This window comes from Eptatretus burgeri, chromosome 16 (assembly GCF_056783735.1).
Source record: "Eptatretus burgeri isolate ZD-2024b chromosome 16, Ebu_testis_v1, whole genome shotgun sequence".
In the NCBI taxonomy this organism is placed as follows: Eukaryota; Metazoa; Chordata; class Myxini; order Myxiniformes; family Myxinidae; genus Eptatretus; species Eptatretus burgeri.
The window spans coordinates 29,398,612-29,411,640 of record NC_140976.1 but is presented as its reverse complement, the minus strand read 5'-3'; the positions used below and the strand labels follow the sequence as shown (position 1 = coordinate 29,411,640).

Here is a 13,029-nt window from a genome sequence, read left to right as displayed (position 1 = left end):
AGCCCTTCCACTGAAGGAAATTGAAGAACTCATCTTAACCACCATAATTGTTTTTATCCAATAGTTGTTATATTAATCTTTGTTCAATTTTACATCCTTGACATATTTCTCAGTATCTTTAACAAATGAAGAGATTGATTGAAACTTGTATTCTGTGTCTTGAAACATTGTATTTATTTAGTGAAAAAGTTGGAGGATAAAATGGTTTTAAGCACAGATTCATCTATCAAGTAAACGAAATTTTCATCAAGAAAATTTTAGTTTAAGCAAAGTTTTATTATATAAATATGGTGAATACAACGTACTGCGATGTTTGTAATCACGAATATAAACATTATAAAAAACACCTTCGAACCAACAAACACACATTTAATGTATTTCATCAAATATCTCCTCTTGCGTTGGAAAGAAAACATTGTGATATCTGCTCAAAGGATGTTTTGAAGAGTAGTTATAAGAAATACCTTCTATCATAAAAACACAAGAAAAATGAGTTTAAAGTAAAGGGAGACTATTATATTGAAAACACTGATGGGGCATTTAAAGGGCGAATAAAACTAAGGATTTTCAATTTGGAGAACCAGGTCCATCATCAATAGCTGAATCAATTCAAATAGAGAAACCTGATGTTGAAAAAGTAACCTGGTGTTGGCACAGTGGTTCGGGCAGCGGCTTGGGATCCAAAAGGTCCTGAGTTCAAGTCCCGTTGGGCTACTGAATTAATACACTAGGGGGTTGACTCAGCCTGTCATCCTTCAGAGGTCGGCGAAATGAGTACCAGTATACTGGGCCGGTGTATACCCTGGTTAAAATAGGTGTACCATATCCCTGTGTCGTGAGAGGCGACCAGGGTTGCGTCAGGAAGGGCATCCGGCGTAAAACATGTGCCAAATCATGATGCGGATCATACGGATGATCCGCTGTGGCGACCCCTAACGGGAGCAGCCGAAAGAAGAAGAAGAAGAAGAAGAAGAAGAAGATGTTGAAAAAGTTATTAAAAAGACATTAAAAGAAATGAAAACTTTAAAGTTTTATATGGGAGTGAAAATGAATATGAAAAGACAAGATGAAGAACAAACTCCTTATACGAGAACAGATCTTCATTTTATAACATCATTTCAAGATTTTTTGAATAGTGGGGTTTATGAAGAACTATCAAGACAAGAGGAGGATGTTGATAATACAGTGGTAGGAAGTGGATTTAATATTTTAAAAATAATCTTTTTAGATATACACATTCTAAAATCAAACGCTCTTAAAGCTTCTTCTTATATTGAATTACCAAAAGAAATAAAACTAAAGAAGGCAGTTGTTAATATTAAGAACAATGATAATCAATGTTTTCTCTGGTCTGTTCTTGCTCACTTATATCCACCAAATTGTAATTCAGAAAGAGTACAACAATATATGAAATATGAGAATACCTTGGACATTAAAGATTTTAAATTCCCAATGCCACTAACAGATATTCCTAAATTTGAGAAAAATAATAATCTTTCTCTTAATGTATATGGATTAACGGATACAAACAAAGTTCAAATATTAAAAATTTCAAACAACGATAAAAATGAAGAAACACACATTGATCTTTTATATTTTAGTGTTGGAAAGAATTCACATTATACATACATCAATAATTTATCAAGATTAATCTCTTCTCACGTATTCAGAACAGCAAACAAAATATATCCTTGTAAGCGATGTCTTAATTCATTTCATACAAAAGAACGATTAGAACAACATTCAAAATATTGTAGAAATCATAAATCAGCTGTAATTACAATGCCTAAACCTGGTGAAAAGATTTCTTTTGAAGATTATAATAAATCTATCATGCACCCATTTGTGATATACGCTGATTTTGAATGTATCCTAAAAAAGATAAATACTGCTTCTCCTAATCCAAAAGAATCACCTACAAATAAATATCGAAAAGATATTCCTTGTGGTTTCTGTTATTATATCAAATCATCTGTTGGAGAAAAGTATAATAAACTGGAACATTATAGTGGAAAAAAGCTTCACAACAGTTTGTAAAACGATTAGAAAAGGATTGTATAAGACGAACTAAATTAATGAAAGAAACAAATGAACCGATGAAATTAACCGAAGAAGAAAATTTGAATTTAGAAAGAACAATATCTGTCATATTTGTGAGGAGGAAATTGAGGAGTCTTAAGGTAGGGATCATTGTCATCTTACTGGTAAATATAGAGGTCCCGCTCATTCCTGTTGTAATCTTAATTATAAATTTCCTTCTTTTATTCCAGTCTTTCTTCCGAACAGCGCCAACTATGATACACATCTATTTATAAATGAACTTTCAAAAACACCAGGAAATATTTCTGGCATAACAAACACAAGTCAAAAGTATATTTCATTTTCAAAAATGATATTCACCAAACCTTTAACTCGTATTAGGTTTCTAGATTCTTTCAAGTTTATGGGAACACCACTAGCCTTCCTAGCATCAAATCTAAGCTCCATGGGGTCTTTTCCAAATCTTAATTCATTCTTTCCAAAAGAGGAAATTCTAGCTAACGAGAAAATTCAGATTAAAGAGAGAATTCAAAGTAAAGAGGAAATTCTAATTAATGAAGAAATTAATGAAGAAATTCTCACTGAAGATGAAATTCTAATTATAAAGAAAATTCAAACAATGAATGAAATTCTAACTAAAGAGGAAATTCTGATTATACATGAAATTCTGATTAAAGAGGGAATTCTAACTAAAGAGGAAATTCAAACAAGGAATGAAATTCAAAGTAAAGAGAAAATTCTTACAAGTAAGGGAATTTATCCTTATGATTATATGGATTCATTTATGAGATTTAAAGAAACACAACTTCCTTCAAAAGAAAGTTTCTATAAATAACCTTTATGAAGAAGAGATAAGTGATAAGGAATATAAACACGCACAAGAAATTTGGAAAATATTTAAGATAAAGAACCTTGGAGAATATGATTTGTATCTGAAAACATGTTTTATTGTTAGCTGATGTGTATGAAGCTTTTAGATCACTCTGTCATAATAAAAATTGTTATGGATTAGATCCTGCCCACTATTTCACAGCTCCTGGTTTAGCTTGGAGTGCAATGTTGAAAATGAATAAACAAGATATAGATTTAATCAGTGATGTAGATATGCTTTTGATGATTGAGACGTCTAAGAGAGGTGGAATATCACAAGTATGTTCAAAAAGGTATGCTAAATCAAATAATAAATATCTTCCAAATTATGATAGTGAAAAAGATTGTAATTATTTGATGTATTTTGATGCTAATAATTTGTATGGATGGGCAATGTCTCAATCTCTGCCTTATGGGAAATTAGAGTGGGTGGAAGAAAAGGATTATGAAAAGGCTTTGATGAATATTGTTATTTCTTCTCAAGAGGAATTGAATGAGGAAGAAGAAGGTTATTATTTTGAAGTTGATTTGAGGTACCCGAGTGATCTTCATAATAAGCATAAAGACCTTCCTTTTGCATGTGAGAAAGAAACCCCAAAGAAAGAATGGTTAAGTGATTATCATAAAAGTTTTAATATTAAAGGCAAATCAACAGAAAAGTTATTAACAACATTCTATGATAAAGAGGGATATGTTTTGCATCAGAGAAGCTTGAAACAGTTTTTGAGAGAAGGATTGAGAGTAGCTAAAATTCATAGAGTTTTAAAATTTAAACAAAGTCCTTGGATGAAAAAGTATATTAAATTCAATACAGATATGAGAACAAATACGATTGTAAAATTTGAAGGGGAATTCTATAAATTGATGAATAATGCTGTCTTTGGAAAGACAATGCAGAATGTTAGAAACAGGCAAAACATTAGATTTGCAACATCTTGAAAAGAAGCTTCTCGATTGATAAATAAACCAAGTTTTAAGAGAGAAGAGGTTTTTTCAAAGAACTTTTCTGCTATTCATATGGAAAAGGAAAGTATTGTAATGGATAAACCAATTTATATTGGAACAGCAGTTCTTGATTTATCAAAGATATTGATGTATGATTATTTGTATAATGGCTTAAAGAAAGAGTATGGTGAAAATGTTTCATTGTTGTATCTGGACACTGATCGTTTTATCCAAGATATAAAAACTGATGATGTTTATAAAGATGTGAAGAAAAATATTGGCGTATATGATACAAATAATTTTAGTAAGAAGAATGAGTTCTTTTCAAAAAAGAATGAAAAGGTTATTGGCAAGTTTAAGGATGAGTTGGGTGGAAAAGTAATGAGTGACTTTATTGGATTGAGAGCAAAGGCATATGCTTATAAGTATGGTGATCAGATTGATAAGAGGTTAAAGGAAATAAAGAAATATGTAATAAAGAAATCAATAACTTTTAGAAATTATTATAATTGTTTGATGAATAAGAATAGAGGAATAGAGGAAAATGAATACAATAAGAAGTTATAAATATAAGATGTATAGTGAAGAAGTAAATAAAAAGGCATTAGGAGCCTTTGATGATAAGAGATTTATTTTAGATAATGGAATAGATTGTGTTCCATATGGATATTGTATGATAGAGTGTATAGAATAGATTGTGTTTTAACGATGGGAAGATGGGTTAGGGTTTTTAAGGGATACCGCCATGTTTTTTCACATTATATAAATGGTCAAACCAAGTATTAATCAAACTAAAGAGTGGAGAAAATCTCAGTCTTGGTATACAAATGGAAAACATTATGAATGTGAAAAATATCAAATAAGTCTTATTGAAAAAATAACAAAAACAAAGGTAAATAAAACAAATAAGCGAATCAATTTAAAAACTAGTAAGTTAGAGGATGTAAAGAAAAAAATAAATATCCTTGAATGGACTGAAAACTTTGATGGTTATCAATTGAACAATGGAAAAACAATTTACTATAATCTCAAAATGATATGTGGCTCAGGGGGTGGTCAAACAAGAGCATTAAGAGAAGTTTATCATTTCATAATGGCACAACAGGGGTATCTTAAAAAATATAAAGATTCAAATGTTTTATTTTTAAATATTTTAGATGGGGATTATTGTGCAAAGAAAATTAAACTATTGAAGGAATTTGAGAATGAACAAATATTTATAGGTTCAATGAGTGAGCTAAACAATATGCATTGGTTATTTGAAAAAGAGTGCCCCTCGGCTTACATGTTTCAGATATTTCTTTCGAATCACCTTTAACAAATCACATTACTACTTTACTACTTGAACAAATCTTTATCTTATTGCATTGGTTATTTTAAGAGTGCCCCTAGGTTAAAAGGGGAGACAAATAAATATACCTTGGGATAAAAAGGGGGTTTATTTTTAGGGAAAAAAATAAATCGCTGAAAATCCCCCATTCATTTACATGGGGAAAAGTGAGCCAGAATCAGTATATTCACCCCACTGATGTGATGAGAGCAGCAGGCTTGTGCTTGCTTGAGCCTCAATTGTGGGAGACACCAAAAATGTTGTGTTTTAGATTGCACAGAATTCAGGAGAAAGAAATGTAATGCTTGGGCCTCATAAAATAAAGCAGGACTCCAATGAGCTATGGACATAGACCGAGCAGGTCAGATTTTCCAAACAATGACTTGAAATGACAGAGGATGCCCCCCAGTCTGTAGCTTGGTTAGAAAAAAACAACAACAAAGTTCTGGATTCGGACTGGATAGGCCGGATCTGGATTCGGACCTGAACTAAAATTTAGTGAGCTTGTTCTTGTCACCTCACAAACTCATCCACCATGTTTCGTCCGAATCCGTCCATATCCTATTCAAAAATCGTGCTATATATTGTTTTAGCCCTATCACACAATGGTGAAGAATTACAGAAAGAAATTCTCGGATCTGGATCAGGATCTTCACCAAAATCGAATCAATTCTTCCTCGTCACACACCCAACCTGCTCACCAAGTTTCATCTGACTCCGTCCACACCATTTTCAGAAATCCTGCTCTGTGTCGTTTTTGGTCATATCTCTCAATGGTGCAAAATCACATTAAAAATTCTCGGATCCAGATCCCGATTCGGATCTTCACCACAATTTAATCATTTTGTCTGTGTCACATATCCAAGCTATCCACCAAATTTTGGCTGAAACCATCCACTACTTTTTGAGATATCCTGTTCATAAACAGGCAAAGAAACAGACTGACAGACAGACAGACAGACAGAGGTGGAAACATAACCTCCATCCACCTTCAGTGGCAGAGGTAACAAATTATTTTGTTTTTCTTAAGTAAGAAATGAGAACAAAAAAGACACACAACAAAATCCAAGTTTTCAATTTCTTAACATTCTCTACAAGTCTCGATCAAAATGGGTAACCAATAAATTTACTTTGGCATTACCTGGCAGAGCAAATGTGTGTGTACAAGAAGAGGAAAACCAACAAGGCGGAGTTTTCAATGTCGCCTTTGTCTGACTCAGATAGCTGCCGCAGGACCAATATCAAGTCAGGCTGAGGTGGTGCTGGATTTTGTCTACCTGCACATTCAATATCATGCCAAAAATCAAACTCCAAAAGGAAGCTCATATCAGTTGTTGGGGTAAATGCACAAAGGTTGCACAATACTCAATCACTTAACCTGACGCAATAAAAAAGGTCAACAACTGGGCTCAATCAAGTTCCACATATAAACTAGAATGGCACTTGGAAGAGCACATACCTCCACCAGGCTAAACAGTTTACGTTTTTTTTATCCCACTGATAGGCCGGATCTGCATCAGGACCTGAAGCAATAACTTATTTGCATGTTCTTGTCACCCACCCACTCATCCAGTTTTGTCATCTGTCCACAGCTTTTTGAAATATTATGCTACATATCATTTTTGGCTCCATCTCTCAATGATGAATCACTTAAAAAACTGAAATAAATTCTTGTATCTAGATCCGATCTTCACCAAAATCGAATCAATTTGTCCTTGGCAAATACCCAACGTGTCCATTAAGTTTCATCTGAATCCATCCATAGCTTTTTGTTTTTGAGATATCGTACAACATATCATTTTGGTCCAATCTCTCAATGGTGAAGAATCATTTTAAAAATTCTAGTATCCAGATCCGGATTTTCACCAAAACCGAATGAATTTAGCAATGATACACACCCAACTTGTCCACCAAATTTCGTCCATATACCTCCATAACTTTGTGAGATATCCTGCTCACAGACAGACAGGTGAAGAAAACATAACGTTTGTCCACCTTCGGTGGCGGAGGTAATAAAGAGGTTGCTTGAGAAATTAAACAAAGTATGAAAGGTAAACACATCAACAATGGTTAGAACACTGAAAATCCTATTTCGTGTTTCAAATTGTTTGACTTTGCAACATTTAATTGTTGAAGTAGATCAATGAAGCTTGTGTTATAAAAAAAAAACAACAACAAATGTTGAAGGTTAAATTATACAAGTTAAACGGAAAATGAAATAGAAGCAGAACAATATTAAAATCAAATAAAAAGATGATTTCCCTTTACCTCAAAACCTCAAGAGTTCGATAATCAAAATGCTGTGGCCTGTGAGTTCAAGCAACAACAACAACCTTCGTCTACATCAATGACCTCTTTGCAGTTAACAACTTTTAGGGGAGGGAGGATGAATCCACTTCACACTGATGACAGAAATCAAGCCAGAAATGTGTTAGTGGATCGATTCCTTTCACAAAAGGGAAGGAGTGGGGGAAGTTGGGATTGCCCCCCCCCCCCAAAAAAAAAATCGCACCTATGTCTGAAGAAAGCGGATCAGTTTCACATTTTTAATATGAAATCGGCAAAGCCAAGAAACGAATGAAACCCATTAGAATTATCCTTTAGAACCTCTGAGAACACACTATAATTACCCTTTAGAACCTTTGAGAATTAACCTTTAGAACAACTTAGAACCTTCTACAATAATCCCGAAGAACCTTCTACAATTACCTTTTAAAACCCATTAGAACCTTCTAGAATTACCTTTTAAAACCCATTAGAACCTTCTAGAATTACCTTCTAAAACTCTTTAGAACTTTCTAGAATTACCATTTAGAACCCTCTAGAATCACCCTTTAGAACCTTATAGAAATAATCTTCAGAACCCCTTAGCACCCTCTAGAATTACCCTTTAGAACCCCTTAGATTCTTAGAACCATCTGGAATTACCCTTGAGAACCCCTCAGAACCTTCTAGAATCACTCTTTAGAACCCCTCAGCACCCTCTATAATTACCCTTTAGAACCCTCTAGAATTACCCTTTAGGACCCCTTAGAGCCCTTTAAAATTGGTGTTGGTGTTGATGGTTGAATGAAGGGTCCAAAGCAAATCCTCTCCTTCTTCATTTCCCCTCAAAGCCTGGTGTTGGCTTAGTAGTTTGGGTGGCAGCTTGAGATCCCAGGGTCCTGAGTTCAAGCCCTGTTAGCTGCTGAATTAACACCAGAGGGTTGACTCAGCCTGTCATCCTTCCGAGGTCGGCGAAATTAGTACCAGTGTACTGGTCCCGGTGTATGTCCCGGTTAGAATAGGTGTACCATATCCCTGTGTGTCGTAAGAGGTGACCAGGGTTGGCGTCAGGAAGGGCATCCGGCCATAAAACATTGCCTCAAGAAAAAGCCCAACCCATGCACAGCAGGGAAAAATGGCTGTAAAAACGGTCATTTTTTTTTCTTCATTTCCCCTCAGCCGAAACGTTTTCTCTGTAAATTGTAGCCTCTCAGATAATGTATTGGTTACCTCCGCCACTGAAGGTGAAGGAGGGGTTATGTTTTTACCCCTTTCCGTCTGTTTGCCTGTGTACAGGATATCTCAAAAAGTTGTGTACGGATCCGGATGAAATTTTGTAGACAGGTTTGGTGTGTGACAAGGACGAAGTGGTTAGATTTTGGTGAAGATCTGCATCCGGATCTGACGACTAGAATTGTAAAAGTGATTCTTCACCATTGAGAGATAGGGCTCAAAAACAATATACAGCACGATATCTCAAAAAGCTGTGGCCAGTCAGATGAAACTTGGTGGACACGTTGGGTATGTGACAAGGAAGAACTGATTCAATTTTGGTGAAGATCTGGATTCGGATCTGGATATGAGAATTTTAATTTTTTTCAGTGATTCTTCACCATTGAGAGATAGGGCCAAAAACGATATACGTAGTACTGTATTGCATGATATTTCAAAAATGTATTGGGTCCAATATGTTCTCGTGGATCAGGAATTACGTGGCTGAGGTATGCACTCTTCCGAGTGTCCTTTTAGCTTGTTGTTTTTTTGGTTGTACAAGATGTATCTTTAACCTCCGTCATCGAAGATCGGAGGTTACTGTTTTCACCCCTTTCTGTTTGTTTGTCTGTTTGTTTGTTTGTGAACAGTATTACGGAAAAACTCCTCGACGGATTTCGACGAAACTTGGTGGGGGGTTAGGTATGGTCCAAGAATCATGCCATTAGATTTTGGACTTGGTCCCCCCCCCCCCCAAAAAAATTGTTAGAGAAAAAATATATATATTTTTGCATTTCTACATGTTTTCAGTGATTTCCAATGCCCCCCCCCCCGAAAAAAAAATGTTGGAGAAAAGAACTATAACTCTGTCAGCACTATTGACATCATATTTAATGAATAAGATATAAGGTTCACTTGAGTGATCCAGCAGTATTGGTGGCGGAGGTTTTGCACTCTCCCGAGTGCTCCCCCTCGAGTTAACCTCCGCCATCGAAGATGGATGGAGGTTACTGTTCTCACCCCTGTCTGTTTGTTTGTTATCTTGCCAAAACGAAGTTTTTGCAAGATATGTTAGTCAGCTTGTATGTTTTGTTTTTTTTGTTTTTTTTTTGTCTGTAACCACGTATCGATCACTCTGCAGAGCACAGTTATCATTGGAAATTTTTGTAACTTCGCATATCAGAGTCCTATAGAGGTCCCTTTCAGCGCATACAATTTTCAAGGTCAAGGTCAAAGGTCAAGGCCACTTTGTCGCAAATCAGGGGAGTCGACGAAACCCTTATTTTTTGAGTAATTTTGATCGGATCGTCTTCAAACTTCATGGGAATATAGTTCATGGTCTGGCGCTCAGCTGATTAATTTTTGGTGGTGATCGGCCTTGACCTTCATGGTGAGCGCTGGAGGTCGAAAGTTTTTGACCCCAAGGTCAAATTTTGAAATCTTAGATACCATATCGAGTAATACCTCATATGAAAGCGCTTGATAAGTGCTTTCCAGATAAGTCAAAAGTTTGATGCTATGACGTCATTTGATGACGTCATGACGAAAAAATGGATTTTTCATGAAAATTTTATTTCCTCAGTTCTCATCAAAATCTCTTGATATTTCATGTACAACGGTCCTGGAGAGATACCATTAACCGTACGAAAATATAAAGGTCAAGGTCAAAGGTCAAGGTCACAATAAGGTCAAGCATCAAGGTCGACGAAACCCTTATTTTTTGAGTAACTTTAATCGAATAAATGTCACTCATGTTCACATTTTGGCAAGATACTGGTCACTTGGTGGGGGGATTAGGTATGGTCCAAGGATCATGCCATTAGATTTTGGACTTGGTCCAAAGTCCAATATGGCCGCTATGGCGGCCATTTTGAAAAAATATTTGAATTTTTGTTTTTGCATTTGTACATGTTTTAAGTGATTTCCAACCCCCCCAAAAAAAATGTTGGAGAAAAAAAAAAACTTGGAAAATTTTACTTTTTTTCAAAAATATTTTGATTTTATTTGAAAAATTTTGAATTTTTTTTTGCATTTCTACATGTTTTAAGTGATTTCCAACCCCCCCCCCCCAAAAAAAAATTATCAGAGAAAAAAAACCAGAAATTTTGCAATTTTTTTCAAAAAAATTCCGATTTTCTTTTTTTGGCATTTCTACATGCACGTCGATCTAGTTTAGTTTATTCAATCATGGTTCAGTAGAGTCTGATCCGTTTTGACCTACAATGAATAGGATATCGGGTTCACTTAAGTGACCCAGCAGTATTGGCGGCGGAGGTTTTGCACTCTACCGAGTGCTCCCCCTCTAGTTCGTAATGTTTTGTGTTGAGCAAGTAATACGTGTATTTATTTTGGCAAATTTACTAGCCCAGCATTATGATGAGACATTTCATGATCTGTTGTAACTCTTGAGTTAATACAGGCATCAGTCAAGTGGTAAGAGACATTGCTCCTGGTCTCACAACAGTGATGGAGTTCATATTTGTTCAAGATGTCAATGTGCACAAATGTAATCTCGATTTCAAAGGGATTTTTCTGGGGAGAAGTATGTAACGGTCAGGTTTACTGTTTACACCACAGCAGCTGCGTACCATGCATATTTGGGATTGCATGGCTGAGGTTCTTCAAAGGCCATTCTCTTGAAATGTCAAGACTGGCTAGGTGTAGGCGAGTTGCCCCATTTGAGGATGATCGGAGACGCACTCGAGTTCGCAGCCCAATGCTGGCTGCCAATGCCGTCTGTCAAATAGAGACAAAGTATGGACCATCAACAAGCAACTCCTGTCAAAATCAGGGCAAACAGTGAATGGGCAAGGGAATAATAATAATAATAATAATAATAATAATAATAATAAAATAACTACAGGATTAGTCATAAAAACATACCGAATTTTAATTGTTTATTAAATCTGATATTTGTAATGCAAACCATACTTCTGGTTTTTCGGATACATAGTCGAGGCTCGTGGAAGAATGAGTGCTGGTGCACTTGGATAAGGACACAACAGGACAAAAGGAAGAGCAGAGAGAGGGGGAAACACCAACAGCAGGTGTTGAAGGCTTCGGCATGGGGAGTCAGACAAACAATGGGTGTGGGCAGAGGTGGTGTTCGTCATTTGGGGGCCCATGCAAAACGCAATAGTGGCCCAGCGTGCCCCCCATGAGACCTGTCAATCTGTGATCACACAAAAATACGCAATTAGGCATCCGAGCTGTCTGAGGTCGATCTATTCGGTCGGTACTTACACAATCTCAACCAATTAAACTTGCCAAAGGGATGACCCCCCCGCCCCCCCCCAACTGCTCTTGTAGATAAACTTCAAATTATTTTATGTGATTGCAGTGATGGTGACCCTCCTCAGCCGTAAACACAAATTCACACAAAAGCTGATCCAGGGGTGTAGCTGTTAGGAAGCTGATTGGTAACTAACTAGTTAACTAGCCGTTCCTTATCAACCGTTCCTTGGAGTGCTTGCTTGAGCGATTGAGCCACTTGGCGAGCGTTAGCTAGCTGCTTGGTAATGGAACACCCCCCCCCCAACACATGTGTTCAGTCTCTCGACGCTGGGCGCAGGACTCTGGTCGATTTAATTAATTTAACCGGCGTCCGCGGTTGCTTAGCAACTTCAGGTTCAGAGGAATCAGCAAGTTCTCCACAACCATTTGACCTTGGAAGTTGAAACTTTCATCGATTAACCAGGGTGCCCGGGAGTTGTGCCTGTGGAAGTTTCTCTCGATTCAATCAAGTTTTTGGATAAAATAAAAATTCCTCCATCTTGGTGTTTTTTTTTTCCTTTGGGGGGAAAAGGGGGTGACAGGGTTAGGAATTCTCAAAAAGCCCGATAAAGGAGGCCTAACTTGAGAAAACATAAACAGAACGCATTTTTTTTTTTTGCTTTACGTACGTCACCTGGGGTTTTTTCAATCGGGAGCGATCGAAGCAGCGGTCTGGTGCCTTTTCACCGCCCAAATAAATGGTTGCGTCAGAAGAACACGTTTTGAATAAGATCGCTCAGAGGAGGGGCACTCTGCTAGTAATAATAATGGGAACACGAACACGACCGAGTCTGAAGCTTCACAGGCTAAGAGCGAGTGTGAAAATTTATAATTAAGGTGAAGAGGCATTTTACCTTCCCGTACACGACGCTGTGCTCTCCATGAAGAATAATCTTCCCCGGAGCAGAAACAATGAGAACTTCACCAGACTCTGCCATTCAATGAACACCACACAGTACCTCGACGCAAATATAATATAATTTCCTCAAAGTGCTTCACGAACTGACAACCCCAACCCCATTGGAACCACACACTCGTCCACCTCATGCAACACACGTCATCGCCACGCCCTCTCCCCACGTCCTTGCCACGCC

The 13,029-nt window shown here is 36.7% G+C and overlaps 1 protein-coding gene across 1 annotated transcript in view; it reads right to left on the bottom strand.

Moving 5' to 3' along the window:
• MVK (mevalonate kinase) overlaps positions 1–13,029 on the bottom strand; it is a 53,725-nt gene extending 40,696 nt beyond the window's left edge. Inside the window, exons 1-3 of the mRNA XM_085860269.1 lie at positions 12,790–13,029; positions 11,251–11,398; positions 6,327–6,462 (exon numbers count right to left, since the gene is read on the bottom strand). Of these exons, the coding sequence (XP_085716395.1) occupies positions 6,327–6,462; positions 11,251–11,398; positions 12,790–12,873 (368 nt within the window). The 5' untranslated portion in view covers positions 12,874–13,029. The remainder of the gene's footprint in view (positions 1–6,326; positions 6,463–11,250; positions 11,399–12,789) is intronic.